The sequence below is a fragment of the Tenrec ecaudatus genome, chromosome 3 (assembly GCF_050624435.1).
Source record: "Tenrec ecaudatus isolate mTenEca1 chromosome 3, mTenEca1.hap1, whole genome shotgun sequence".
NCBI lineage: Eukaryota > Metazoa > Chordata > Mammalia > Afrosoricida > Tenrecidae > Tenrec > Tenrec ecaudatus.
This window is the reverse complement of record NC_134532.1, coordinates 3,220,923-3,236,519: the sequence shown is the minus strand read 5'-3', so window position 1 is coordinate 3,236,519 and position 15,597 is coordinate 3,220,923. Positions and strand designations below refer to the sequence as shown.

The 15,597-nt window shown below is 38.7% G+C and overlaps 1 protein-coding gene and 1 non-coding gene across 3 annotated transcripts in view; both read left to right on the top strand.

Moving 5' to 3' along the window:
* Window positions 1–14,663, top strand: part of PDGFC (platelet derived growth factor C) — a 261,841-nt gene extending 247,178 nt beyond the window's left edge. For both annotated transcript variants that reach the window (XM_075543636.1, XM_075543635.1), the window contains 3 exons: window positions 3,869–4,076; window positions 9,331–9,548; window positions 13,113–14,663. In XM_075543636.1, the coding sequence (XP_075399751.1) occupies window positions 3,869–4,076; window positions 9,331–9,548; window positions 13,113–13,229 (543 nt within the window). In that variant the 3' untranslated portion in view covers window positions 13,230–14,663. The remainder of the gene's footprint in view (window positions 1–3,868; window positions 4,077–9,330; window positions 9,549–13,112) is intronic.
* LOC142444103 (small nucleolar RNA SNORA31) lies at window positions 8,209–8,341 on the top strand. The gene has a single exon (XR_012783772.1). It is a non-coding gene; the product is annotated as a small nucleolar RNA SNORA31 (small nucleolar RNA).
* Window positions 14,664–15,597: the final 934 nt, after the last annotated feature.

The following is a 15,597-nucleotide window of genomic DNA, read 5'->3' as shown; positions in this document are numbered from 1 at the left end:
CTACACTGCACCCTGGTTGAATCGTCCCTTTCTTGTAACCCTTCTGTGTGGGGGTGGGGTGGGTGGGTGTTCAATTATCTGCAGTTGGGCTTTGGGTCTCCACTCCAAACTCCCTCTTTTGCATCGATATAACGATTTGTTTGGGATCCTTTGATACCTGATACCTAATTGCATTGACTCCTCATGATCACACAGGCTGGTGTGTTTCTTTCTGAGTCTTTTCCAATCTCTCTCCCGTTTCTCTGCAAGAAACTTTGCCAATTTAGAAAAGAAGAAGGTTAAAAAAAAAATGAAAACCTTGGTTGGGCTTACATGTGGTTAATGGGATGCCAGTTGTGAGAGACCTGACTTGGAAGCACAGTTCCTTCTGGATGGTTCTGTTCAGGGAGAGGCGTTTTTAATTTCTGAGGAAACGTGCTATTATCTCTTCCTGTTCCTGCATCAATTTTGTTTGGGAGTGGAGAGTGTTGCTTAGTGTGCGTAGAAGGGGCATGGGTGAGGGGGAGGGCTATTGTCTTTTAAGGTTTCTCTAATTAAAAGCTTGAATGCTTCTCATATTGGCCACTATCAGCACACCGTAATACACACCGAGACATACTCCCCCAACATTTGTTACTGAAGGAAGAGCTATGCTCATACTTCCTTGGACCCAAGATGTGCATATTTTGTCTGCCCAAAACTGTAGGCTTACTTTTTGTTTTCCTTTCTTTTGTTTAATATTAACATTTGAAACATCTCAGCAATTTTTGACTTGAGGGAATTTTACATTGGTAGCATAGTGGGCTATGCATTGAAGTTCTAACTATGAGGTCATCAATTCGAAACCCCTAGCTGCTCCTTGGGAGAAAGATGAGACTGTCTGTTTCTGTAAAGATATACAGTCTCAGAAACCTAAAGGGCGGGTCCACTCAGTCCTTTAGGGTCAATGTACATCAGATACTACTTCGGAACAGTGAGTTTGGGTTTGTTTTGTTGTTATTGCAGAAGAAATGTTCTATCCAGAGGACCTCTAGCAGATGTAGAAGCAAAATAAGTTGGATTACAGAGGAATTTCAAATAGACTAAATAATAATTTTATATTACATCTAAAGCATACAACAGTACTGTGGCACTTTAATTGGTAGGTATTGCACATCTATAGCTGTAGCATCTATAGCTATATATGAGAGCTTCACAAAGTTTATAGAAAAATGGAATGAGATAGTGAACTTATTGAAGCTCCTGTGTTCTAGACAAATTTTCTGCCAGCAGTTACTTTCTTCGTTATAGATTGTGACACTTGGTTTATTTACTCATAATAATCATGAGTAATTATTAATTCTATAATATTGCTAACTACTTAATTTTCATAGTATGATACATAAACTTTTCCCTAGCTTTTTTTCATTTACAAAAATTACATGAAGCTTTCACATTGTAATTTTAATCAATATTAGCAACCTTAGTTAAATTCAACATGGAAAATTGTGCTCGATATATATTAGATGTGTATTTGTATATGTAATGTTCTAATCAGACTTTTGTAAACAGAAGAATCGGTGTGTGCTTTACTCGAGTATTCTGTGTTTTCTTGAACAGTTAAACCCCCAAGAATGGTATTAAATACCATTAGAATGGTGTTAGATTTCTATTTTCATATTCCAAAATTGAGCGGTCTAACTGCTGGAACAGAAACATCTCAGTAACGATTTTAACAGTTTAGCCAGACTCTTGGCATTATTGAATTCTACCTTTAAAAATAGGAATGAAATTGGTGCCATCTAGGGCTGCCGCGTTCATCTGTGCCTGTGAAGCTCTGCAAAAATGACCCCGGGGGGCGGACGGGTGCGCCCCTCCCATCCTGAGCCCTGCAGGGTTGTGATGACCCCAGGAAGAGTCCACCTTCTAATTTACAGGACAGCTTCTTTGTGCCAGGTCACGCGCTCACCCAGAAAGAGCCACAATAGTGGCATCGTGCCCTGGGATGACGATTTTTGAGAAAGGTTCCATGGATGGTTGGGGCTTCAGAAAGGACCATCATAAATGGTCACAGCTTATTATGTGGATCCCAGGAGAGAGAGAGTTTGTCTATGGGGAGGAGGAGCATGGGTAGAAGACCAATGTCGGAGATGACTATGACATACAGGGGCGATTGAGTGGGACAAAGTGTGTGTCTTTGAGGAGTAGAGGATTAGATTAAATGGGGTGGGGGAGGGGAGGAAGGGAGTGAAAAATACACTGTAAAGGCCCTGAATGTTGGGGAAGAAATTTGTCTCCTATCCTCGAAATGAGAAATCACTACAGGCATCTGTCCAAATCAATCATATGATCAATAATATTTTAGGTAGACTAATCAGAGGTTATACAGCATAGTAAAAGGAGAAGGAGAAAAGGTTGAAGACAAGCAGATACGAATCAATACTATGTTATATGGAGCATGCTTTCTGAGTTTCCAGCCCTGGCTCCAGGCAATGGGCGTGAAAGGAATGATCTATTTGATAGTGATTCTATTAGAACACATTGTATTGTTCTTCTGATTTTTGTAATATGTATTCTACAAAATGTTGAACATAGTTATGATTAAATAAGAAAATCAAAATCACCTATTCTTAAATCATAGATAAGCACTCTTGTAATTATAGCTGCACTTGATTTTGTTGCTAGATTATTTTATTTCAACTTCTGCATGTTAGCATCATGGCTGATATTAAAGCCCTATTAGTATAGAATAAGTATATTTATATACTTATATAGCATATTTCTACAAGTAACCACATTGGTAAGCATTTATTTTATTGAAAATTTCTATCAGTTACTATATTGGAAGCATTTCTATTATTAAAATTTTTGAGAATTCACTTATTATATTGCACATTTTTCTACTTTTTGACTACTTTATAATAGCTCTTCCACAATCAGAGATTTTTATCATTCCCTATTTTTTGTTTTAATAGCTATTGCTTTCTGTTATTACAAACATGAGCACAACAATATTGCATGCCATATTCTTCCATTCCCTCGTTTCTCCAAAGCAAATAAGTCACTAGGAAATAGATCGCCCATCCTTTGTGTGGATTTGTTTTGCAAGTTTGCACTTCAGCTCTAGGATCTAGCAATCCCTACCCTTAGCCCACTTTAAAAATTAAAAGATGGCAGCCTTCTGATGAATTTATAAAAGCTTCGATTGCACTCATCTAAACCGCAATAACACTTTCTCAATTTTATGAAACGTAGTGTCCCATTGTGTTGCTTACATTTAGTTATGTGATATGCTTTAATCTATCCCCTTATATGCAAAGACGTTTCCAAAAGTTTGCAGGAAAATTCCATTTTCTATAGTTGCACTTTTCCACAAATTTTTGAAGCCCTCTAGCACGAGCATTTGAGCGTGGAGCATGGAGTCCCAGGGTGCTGAGAATGGTGTAAGCACTCAGCTGCTAATCAGCAAGAAGGAAATCCTGACTGCTTGAGTTTACCAGAAGTGCCTTTGAGGAAATGCCTAGTGATTTTCTTTAAAAAAACAACAACATTTCAACCAATATTGCAGTGAATATTCTTTCAAGTATTTCTGTGCATAAAATTAAAGATATAAAACTCAAAACTGAATTTCTGGAGCAGAGAGTAAGCTTCAGGTCAAGGATCCTGTGCTATTGTAAGCGAACGATATCCGCCGCCCCTGTGGTTTGTGATCATGAAAATTCGTGTCTTCCCTACTGACTTCTGGAAAATGTATCAGAGTTCACCGGCATGTAATCTTTGCAAAATCATCACTTCCAACGTGAACTGCCCTTTTACTTCCCATGTGTGCTCCTGCCACAGTCTGTGTAACTAGTCCAGAAGTACTTGGCAGTTTTCAAAATCGCTAACATAGAATTCATTTCCATTGCAGCAACTCACGGAAGCTGTGAGCCCTTCGGTGTTACCCCCCTCAGCTTTGCCGCTGGAGCTGCTGAACAATGCTATCACTGCCTTCAGCACCCTGGAAGACCTAATTCGGTACCTAGAACCAGATCGATGGCAGCTGGACTTAGAAGATCTTTATAGGCCAACTTGGCAACTTCTTGGCAAGGCTTTTGTCTTTGGAAGAAAACCAAGAGGTAAGTTTTCTCTTGAGACTAGAACTTAGTACCTAATGTTTCCGATTCCTCTTCCATAGCTGTTGAATGTTGAGTTTAAAATTATGCTGTTATGGAGTTAGTAATCTAATTTTGTAGCCAAGTGTACACAGTTTTATATTGTATATGAATTCATCCATTATAATGGATTTTGGAAGAGTAAGGCTATCATTTTGTTGAAAATTCCTGCTTTTTCTTCAAAATAGTTTTCCATTCCATGCCATAAGGATCATTGTTTACTCAGACCTTATAGTTTAGATACATTGATTTAAAGATTCAGGAGCATGTGCAAAGATGCAAAACAGATTTGAGGTAAGAAAAGATGGAATCTCTCTTAAAGTCATTCGGGACTATAGCTCTCATGCCGTAAAGTTATATCAATCTCCATTTCAAAATTCAAGCAACATTTCTCAATAGTATGAAAAATAACCGTGACACACCAGAACTAGAACTCATTGTTTCCAAGAGAGACGTCAAAGACAGAAAATAGACACAGGAAAACAGGACACTATGACATACCATGATCCATTTACTCTATATAAATTTGCTTCAGGAATGATCCTTTTTGACATTATGGACAAATCTTCCATCAAGAGAGAAAGCATACATAATTCTGCACAGTCAAGGAATTGAACATAGTGTTAACTCATGTTGCTCTAAAGCCAGCTAATATTTCTCATAACATTTGTATTGGAAATCATCCCCGTTAGACACATAGACAGGTTTAATGGACATAAGTGAATACATATATTCAAAAGCTCTGTTCCGGTTGCCACTTTCAAGTCTTCCTGAAGTCGGTTTGGAGAACAGAATGACAGCTTGGATCTTTCAGCAGTGGGGAATAATGCTTAGATAATGTAAGTCATTCACAAGGTCAGACGGCTGCAGACGTGTGCTTCAACCACATTCCTCTGTTTTTCTTCATTAAGTCTCAGCCCTTTTGAGCTTGGGTTACCTTAGTAGGCCATACTTAGACTTACAGAACCGTGCCAATAGATAGGGTATCCTTTCAGTGTGATATTTGAAATGGTGTTCAGGCACACGGGTACCTGATTCTTGCCCAGATGCTTTAAGCTGCTGCATAGTTATAAGGTTTGATCATGATCAATCATTTGAGAAATCTGCTGCAAAATACCTCTTGTCAAGCTACCACTTAGAGGATGATATTCCAGTAACTTCCTGCGCGTGTGAAAGCTGGAACTGAATAAGGAAGACCAAAGAAGAAGTCATCCGTATTTGAATTATGATGCTGGCGAAGACCAATGACTATACCACGGACCACCAGAGGGATGACTGCATTTATCTTGGATGGAAAGCAACCAGGAGGCTTCTCGGAAGCAAGGATGACAAGGCTTTATCTCGCGAACTTGGGGCATGTTTACAGGAGGGGCCCGACCTTGAAGAAGATTCATAAAAGAAGAGATAGCCCTCAGGGAGGTGTTTGCACACAGTGGCTGCACCTCAAATATAGGGTGATAGGGGATGATGCAGGGCTAGGGGTTGCTAAGAATCGGAACCAGGTGGATGGCACGTGACCACAGTAACACAAATGACTTGAGTAATGTATGGATGGTACTTGCCCTTCACGCCCATGTAGGAACAGGAAGGTGAAGATTTGTGAGGCTAGCTGAAACCCCCGTGAATAAGGGCCTTGTTCGCAAATCCGAAGTGTCTGATCATGCAGATCTGTAAGAAACAGTGGGAGTGAAACATTCTTAGCTGAGATCTAGCTTTTTGAAAGTTGATATAGATCTGAGCCAAACCCTTGCCTTTGAGTCATGCCTTTATGCCTAAAGCTCTTGTGCATAGCACCCAGGGAAGATTTTGCCAGAATCTAGCATGGGCTTAAAAGTACCCAAGACTGAATCAGATCTTTCAAATATTCATTGAGCACTTTCCAAATGGAAGTACTTTGCAGCTTGCCAAAATATTACCATTTTAAGGGAACAGTAAGTGTGAGAACAGCAGTGTGTGTATTTTTGGAAGTTTACATAAACTAAAATGCAGGTGTGGGATAACATCTATCTAGACAAAGCTAACTCCCTGCCTGGAAGTCCTTGTACAAAGGAATGAAAAGTACAACTTTTAAAAGCTTCTAATTAGACATCCAAGTACATTTTCCACAGAGTAAACATATTACAGTATTACCACATTCATCATAAAAAGACCACCCTGAGTTTGCGTGGCAGAAACAGAGTATCCTTAGACTTACCCTTACAGAATTATCAGCCAGCCAAGTAAAAACAAGAGAGAGAGACACCTCTTTTTATGACGGTATTTCCATTTATACTGAAACGTATGATAACTCGATGCATCTGAAGAAGACACATTTTCTAGAAATGATGAGCAGACCTCGGTGATGTGCTCAAAAGCATCACTCTTTAGGAAAGCCAAGCTCTAGCGAGCTATTTTGAAAAGGAAATAAAGTTTCCGAAGGCTAAGTTTAACTTTATGAGTATTTTGCAGAGGGCCCCTTCTGTAATAATGTAGTTGAACTGTAAAAAAATATATATGTATGGTAACATAAATTTTCTTTCGTTCACCCGCTTCCCCCTGTTCTTTTACTTTTATTGGTATTGAAGTCTGGATGATGTTAGAGATTTTATGATACCAGATTTTCTTTACATCCTTAATTTAATGATGCATACACGTACTTGAGTTGAAGCCTTAAAAAATGGGAGGCATACAGTTTCATCTATTATATGCCCAATTTAAAAGCCTTCATTTTCAGTTCACTGGTTTTCATTCATACCTTGCCACTGCAGGCAAAACCAAACCCAAACACCGTATTTTCTAAGTCAGGCTTAACTGGGACTTAAAAAGGGCTTTTGACTCGTCTGTCAAACATGATCAATGAGTGGAAGCCAAGCTGAAAGTAGATTTTAAAGTTTCACAGCATAGCAGGTATCCTAACAGTTCACGTGGGAAATCTGTCTAACCTTGTATTATGGGTCAGTAAATATTTCAAAGTGAACATATCCAGTCTCATTTTGTAGTTGCATGACAAAGTGTGTTTAAAACTATTTGAGGGAGATGACTTGCCTCTGACGGCAAAAGCTTCATTCACAGTCTGCAGAATGATTCGTCTTACTCACTGACAATTTGGCAACAAGCTTTGGGTGTATACGTTCTTTCAGGTCTCTCTTCTTACCCATAGTTTTTTTTTTTTTAGAGAGAAAACAGTTCAAATAAACTCACATAAAGCTCTAGGAATAAGTGAAAAAATGTATAAAGGTAGGGTCTTCAAAGAGTCTGTGGAAAATGAGATGAAAAGACTATGGAACGTTCTCTGTATACATTGTGTCCACAGAATGGGATCGGATAACCTATTTCATATTGCTTAGTTGTCGCGTTAATTTATTATGGATAAGCTACTCGTTTCTTGATTTTTCAGAAGCTATCTAAAAGCTTTACTTGCATAGGATCGTTCATCAGGTGAAAAAAAATTATTAAATCATCAACCAAACAAACTTTTCCAAACCTTTGGAACAATTCCTTTTTAGCTCCGCAAGGTTTCCAAATAGATTTTTGCCTTGGTGCTTTTCAATACCCGATGTGGGTTTTAGGGCGCCAATTGAGTCACAGGAGTTTCTCAGATACAGGCGCTGGACTCACTTTCTGCCATGGAGTCGGTGCCAGCTCATGGTGACCCTGGAGGGCAGGGTGGAACTGGCCCTGGACGTTTCTGAGCAGGCCCTGTGGATAGGAAGAGTAAGCCTGTCTTGCTCCTGCAGAGCAGTGGCTGGTTTCCAACTGCTGACCTTTCAGATCCCCCCACCTCCAAATCCCCCTGGGGGGACTGGTGGAATCATTACATCACCAGGGCTCTCCTTCAGAACACCTCACTTGGCTCCCTGGGACATGTTAGGAAAGCTTGATCACATAAAGAGATATCATGTGGCTAAGACAATGACATGTTTCCTTTTATTTATTTTTCATTTGTTTCTTATTTACCTTAGTACTTAAATTTTAAAATTAGGTTGCATAGTGATTATTATGGGAAGTTATGTTAAGACAAAATGTTATTTTTTCTCATCATGTTCCTACTGATTCGAATACTATTGAAAGGATAATTATTGAGCTAATGTTCCCTTCTTAAAAAAGCTTTATTTTCGAGCATCCTCTGATAGACCTGGGACAATTGACCATTGTTCTTCTGGTTTGCACTAGGATGCGAAAGGATAGAAAGTCCCTGCGCTTTCTGTCTGTCTTTGTGGCGGGGCCAGATTGAATGAGCGATTACATAGAGAACAAAAAAAGCGCTTTATTTTCTTGAAAAATTAAGGTTGAAAAACCTTACTGTTAAATGCTAGCAAAAAATCTTTAATTTTATTAGCATTTTAAAATTATGACCATTTCTAGGAAAAATAATAGGCAGAATTTTTTCAGCAGGAACTAAAACTTGATTAGAGGTGTTTACCTTAATAATAATAAACATTTATATTTATATTTAACATAACATGCTATTCTGATAAAATATTTCAGAGGCAGTATCATTTTATAATTAAGAGCAATTCTTCTTTAAGAACTTACTTAGACAATCCGATGAAAGAATTTGTTTACAGAATAGAGACAATAGTTATAAATTAGACAATTCTTCAGTGTCTTCAAAGGGGAAAATAGTCTAGTCTGAACCTCAAAGAGCTCTGCCCTCAATGCACAAGAAGCAGTGCATTACAATAATGAAAATGGATCCTTTAATTCATGCTCCACTCAAACATCTTAAAAAATGCCATTTCCTTCTTTCCTTCTTTCTTATGGCATATGATTTTATTGCCACACTGATTCTAGAAACCTCTGTTCGCTGATTTCTGTACATTGTTCTTCATGAATGCCGTGGCCTGGTGCCCTTTTCAATCAAAGCATTCATCATTTTGCCCTCCATTATCCCTTCCAGTGCTCTCCTTGCCTATTTTTCTTACCAAGGTTAAAAGATGTAACCCTGTTTTGCTCTGTAAAGTGTCCTATGCATAGCTCTCCACCGTTTTACTGGCTCTGTACTTGACATTACACAATGGCATCTCTTTATTAGTCACCCAGTCATACTGAAGCTTTGTTTACTATAAAATGGGGTCCACTGGCAATTGCTCTACCCCTCAAGCCCAGGAAAAAGAATGAGGGATATTGCTCGAGCTGTTGTTCATGAAATGATGAGACTGGCTTTTGAAAAGCGTGCAATGGAATATATCTAGATGCATGGCGTGAACATTTGCTTGTTTTCTCAAATGCCTTTTAGTGGTGGATCTGAACCATCTGAAGGAGGAGGTGAAATTGTACAGCTGCACCCCCCGCAACTTCTCGGTGTCCATAAGGGAAGAACTCAAGCGAGCAGACACCATCTTCTGGCCAGGCTGCCTCTTGGTGAAACGCTGTGGTGGAAACTGTGCTTGTTGCGTCCACAATTGCAATGAGTGCCAATGTGTCCCCAGTAAAGTTACCAAAAAATATCACGAGGTGGGTATTGCCCTTTCTCGTTTGCTTCCTTCGGGTATTCTGTGTGTGGAAAAATATTCTAAAAAACAAATCTCATAGTCACTGTAGTGAGTTTGTGGTTCAAAAAAGACTTAGCGTCCCTGGGGGTGGGGGCTAGAACAGAGCTTACACAGGATTCTGTGACTATTTGTTAAAATTGGGACACTTAATTGCGAACATCAAATATGTATTTTTTAATGAGGATGCCTAATTGAGCATCTCAATTATTTGGAGAGTTTATTCTCTGATGGGGGAATTTTTGATTTCTAAAGCATAAAAAGAAATGTGACCTTCTGTAGCAAAAAGTAAGTCATGGAACTGTCCAATTCTTAACGTTTTGAAACATAAAGTGAAAATACTTAAAAGGTGAATTTAAGGATAAATGTCTATTTGGAGAAAAGAACCCTTAGATCTTTGCTTTCCTGTTGGGGTCAAGATGACCCCATATGCCCTAGGGTATCCTATTCATGATTTTACCTTCTTCTTTTAGTCGTCTTGTGTTCATGCCTCTTTTACAGGCCTCCAATACCATGTAAAACCTTTAGCCTTGTTATTCTCGAAAGCTAGGGAAAATGCCATATTAATGGTTAATTGTTGCTACTTCAAGCCTTGGGAACCCTCAAGCTCATATATTCCATATTTTCATTAGTGCGGCAGATTCCCAGTTATTCCCCCATCTCCTCAAAGGCAGCCAGCATCTTGTAACATTTATCAGAAAGTGATAAATATGAGTAAAGTTTTATTTTTTAATTGCCTTTCGCCGAGTCCAAATCTGCCTTCCTTTGACTTCGCTTGTCCACTAAATTAATAATGCAGAATAAATCATTGTAATAAATAAAAATATTTTGATATGCAAAATGGCATCACTGAAGCCTAAGCCATCAGTTAGGTTATTGAAGCATGCACCGTTTCACAAACTGCACTTTATGTCGTAGGGTTGTCATGCCTTTCCTGCTTGTAAAGTGAGGGAAACGCCTGGGGTCTTGAAAAAGACACTTTACCTCCAGTCCCAGATCTCCCACTAATTGTGATGGTCGCTAATAAGGTTACTGTGAGTCGCAAACTACTCCATGGTAGTGGGTTTCTGGTTTTTTGGTGAGCAAGATGCTTATATGTGGAATATGATCATCTCTCCAATTTTTCATCGTTGTGTTATTTTGTAGTCAGTTCTGGATGGCGGTCTTTTAGAAGATAGCACCCCAAACTGATTGTCATTACATTTATTCTACTTTTAGTTCAATGGCACAGCTAAAATTTCATGTGCCGGGAACTGAGACTCTACTTGCAGGTCATGATGCAGGCCCATCGTATCGTTACTCTGGGTACTAAAATCTAGTGCGGAACAAATCCTTAATAGAGTAGCTCAAAAACAAGAGTGTCCAATTAAGATGTCTCAGAATTTGATCAGATATTAAAGTTGGCTGGTACTTAATAAAAGGATAAGGTGATATTATTAATTCAATTGGGATTACTCTTTCCCATGTGAGCTCACTCAATTTTGCAGTTTTTAAAGCATATCCTTACTAAATTGTATCCGGAGATCTGATTTAGTCCATGGGTCTTAGGTTTCTAGCTATTAAAAACTATAAATTGGTTGAATAAAAATGGAGAAAAAAACCAAAACTATAAATTGGTTATTTAAGGCAAGCTAAACAATGTTGACCCCTCATCAGAATTGCATTCAACTAAATTAAACCCCGGCTCATCATTTTATCCTTCATATTATACTTACTGTACTCTTTGTTTCTAAATAACATTAGTTTAAGGACTATTCATAATGGTCCTATGGTGTATGTAAAATCTGTTGTCAATTTCAGGTAAAACTTGTTTCAACAGGCAAATCTATGAACAGTAGCTATAGGTTCAGTGAACTTTGTATAGATTGGCATTAATTCACTGTTCTTCAACCTTTACATTAAGTATATATGAGGGGGGCTCCAAAATGTATGTGGTAAAACTGTATTATATTTTAAAATTCCATTTTCCATTAATAATTTAACATCTTATATAATATGTGTGAACATGCAAACAGATGTAAACATGTGCATGTATGTATTTATATCCATATGATACCAAATGCAAGCATCTTACAAATAACTCTAATGTATACATGCACATACGTGTTAACATACAGTCACCTAATTCACACAGCTAACAAATATGTCTAACGGCAATCATGTCCTAATATTTTAAATGTGCTGTGGAAATCACACTAACATTAGAAACTCCTGTTAGGCCCACATACTGGTGGTGTCACTTGATCTCTCTGAGCCTCTGTTCATTCACGTGTGAAATAGGGGTGATAATTATAAATTGCTTCATAGAATTCTTGCGAGTTCAAGAATGCAAAACCAGTATTGCATTGACTGTCACTCAGTAAGCATTCAAAATATGTTAGCTAATTAACCTCTGCCATAACCAGCTATTCTAAACAAGACACATATAATATATATGCATATTTTTAAAAGCAGCAAAAAAAATCTTAAAGAAGAATCGTCAAAAGACTTGGGGAGTTTCAGATTAATTTTAGGATTTCAGGGATGTAGTTTTGATATGTTCTAAGAATTTATCTGTGTCTCAGAAATCAGAGACGATAGACTTCATGTAGTTATGGCTGCGCTCTCTGCCAGCATCGGAGTAAAATCCAAGTTCTTAAGCCTGATCGTTGGCATTATAAGAAATATCATTGAATATATTTGAATAAGTGGTGAGTAGATATCTTCAATGAATGGTTTGCAGGTTTTATCGATACTTTGTATTCAAAGGAAATGTGTTCATTTTCAGTGTCTTGTTTTGTTATGCTTTGTTTTGTAATTAAAAATCTCTGGTACCCAAACTGGAGCTCTCTTCCTTGAATAGAGGCATTATTTATTCACTGCCAGACCTCCTTAATCTGCACAGTAGGATCCAGCTGCTTAAAGTTAGCCCTGACTGAAGCTGATGTCTATAAAGAATATCTCATCGACCTCACCAGCTTTATAGAGGACTTAAAGCGTAGCCAAGAAAGGTCATGAGTGGCATAATTGAGCAAGCTCAGCTGTGGCATGATCACGTTTCTTTCCACACTCTTCCCGTACATGAGTGAATTGCGCTTCGAAGTATAAATATCAGTTAAACGTGTGAATGACTTAAGTGAGAAAAAAAACAACACGCCAACAAATAGGACAGCTAATTGCGCATTAGTGATTCCAAAATATTCAATCTAGGTGAAGTTATCGCGTACGTAGTTAAATGAGAAAAAGGAAACGTGAACAGAGTGTTTCACTAGGAAGCCTGTTGTTTATTCTGACACAATGGCCTTCCAAATTGTTGGTATTGCAGTATCCTTTGGAATGAAATAGTAGTTGTGCTTGTTTTATTTGGGGAACATGCGTAGGGAGGACGCGTTTGGTTTTGCGATGCTTTTTCTAGGAAAGATTCCAGATGAGCAGCCCCCAGTGGGCCCCCAGATGCTTCTCTGGAACGAACTGGTCCCCAGATTCAGGAATCCACAGACCGGAGGTGCGTGGGTTGCGTTTGAAAGGTGTTTTCTTTGTTCGCTTTCAGGTCCTTCAGCTGAGACCCAAGAGCGGTGTCAGGGGCTTGCACAAATCTCTCACGGACGTGGCCTTGGAGCACCACGAGGAGTGTGACTGTGTGTGCAGAGGGAGCACCGGCGGCTAATGCACGGAATCCTCCCCAGCAGTGCCGCACGCTGGCTGATTGTGCTTCTGAACTGGCAAGCGGTCTCCCTCCGCAATCTCAGGTGTCTGCTGCGGGGACCTTGCAGCTGCAGCGTTCACAGTGCATTCAAAAGGAGGAGATACCAACTGGGATTGGGCGCTGGAGGACAGTTCTTTGGAGAGGAGGCCCACACGGACAGGTCTTCGCTCGTGGGGGTGGGGGGGTGGGAGGGATTCAGTGTTGTAGATCACTAGCTAGTTACAGACGCGCCTTGTACGTATACCGCTAGCTACGTCCTGTATTGCGATTTTCTTGGTAGGATTTAGGTTAATGTCAGCAAGTCGTGGGGTGGGGGGGGAGGCAGGGAGTGAGGAAGAGGAACTGTTTGTGCTAATGAAGACCTGGCATCTGTGGCCTTTGCTTAATTTTAAAACTTCATGTTCTGGGCCTAAAGTCAAAGAAATCTGAATTCCCGCCCACCCACCCTTGCCTCCCCTATAATCATTAATAAATCAGAATACTCTCATTTCTACAAACATGGTTTTCACAAAGGAACTCTTGTTGCTATGAATCCAACTTGTGTCGTGCTAATAGGAAAGATGGGACATTGTCATATTTCTTATTACAATCTTTACCATTTGAAAGAAGAAAACTCTATTTGGGATTTGGGAGAGAAAAACCTGAGAAGAGTCGTCTGATCTTCCCTTTATCTATAAGTCGGTTTATTTGTTTTACTGTGTACATTTTTATATTCTCCTTTTGAACTTGTAACAGTTTGCTTTTCTAATCTTGTTAAATATATCTATTTTTACCAAAGGTATTTAATATGCTCTCTTTTTAAAATGACAACCTAAATCAACTATTTTTAGCTTGGTAAATTTTTTCTAAACATTATTCTTATAGCCAGAGGAACAAAGATGATATAAAATATTGTTTCACTGAAAAAATGCATATATTTCATCTGCATATGGTGCTAGAGCTTAGATTAAACGGCATTTTAAAATATTGAAGTGGGAGTTAATAAAATCTATAAGATCTGGAGATGTTTTAACAATAAATAAATTATAATATCTTTCCCCCCCTATTGCTGGAAATGCAAATAAAGAGCAGTATTGGAAAATAAGTATTCAAATGGAATCATCCCTAACCTCATCTCCTTGGGAAGTGTGAGCCTAGCTCAGAAGACCATCAAGCAGATTGAAAGGCAAATTTTGACAGCTTCCTAACATTGCATGCTCTGTTGTGCGATAGGAACACATCCTATTTATTGTGATGTTATGGTTTTTAATTCCCTTTCAGCTCTGTTCCATATACTTGTATAAAATCATGGATATTTTTGTGTACAGAAGTATATCCTTTAACCAGTTCACTGATTGTATTCTTTGGCAATTGAAAAGAAAAATCATTAAAATACCTGGCTTGTAAAATACTTAATATTGTGCGTAGGCTATGTGGTGACTATTTGAATTAAAATCTGCATTGAATTGCCAAATAAGGAAATGAGGTTATTTGGGGATGAAACGAAATGTTTGTGTGTGTGTGTGTGTGTGTGTATAAACATGCACACATGTAAGATATTCCTCAAATGCCAAGAAACAGAAGGAAATTAAATTCAGTGTTCTCATAATTTTCCTTGTGCAAAAGAATACGTTAACCCAGAGGACCAATAGAAACACTTCTGCTGAGGCTTCCTAGTTGGATCAATAGTTGAACAATAATTTTATTTCTCTGCCTGGTCTTGATGGCAAATTAAATCGCAACTCATTGGAAACTGGTGTATATGTTTGCACAATGCTGAGTGATAGGTTGTGTGTTTGGGTGACCCTGGGGTAAACAACAACGCAACTCCTGTCCCTTCCTTCATGTCTTCATATTCAAGTAGGGTAAAGAAAAATGTATTTGGTGTATGGATTCATTATTTAAATGCTTCAAGATGTAGATTCTCAATTTCAGATACAGATTTGTACACAGGGTGCCTTGTCAGAGATTGCTACTCTGCCGGGCGTGCTGTTTTAGGCTTACAGGTGGCTTTCCAAAGCAGGGCCCTTGTCCTGTGTCTTTATATCATCTAAACCTGTCCTTCCCCCAGCCACATGAAAAATACAAAATGCACATATATGTTACTTACACCTTTGCATGTTCATCTGAACCCTATAGCAATTTACTTAAGTGCAAGGCCAGCAGTTCAAAGCCACCAGCCACTCCTTGGGAGAAAGAGCTTTCTACTCCTGGAAAGAGTCTAGAAAACACAGAGACAGTTCTTCTCTGCCCTACAGAGTTGCTCTAAGTCAGCATCAACTCAATGGCATTGAGGTTTTTTGTTTGTTTGGTCTTGGGTTTGTTTTATTTTTCATGGAAATCTGTTTAG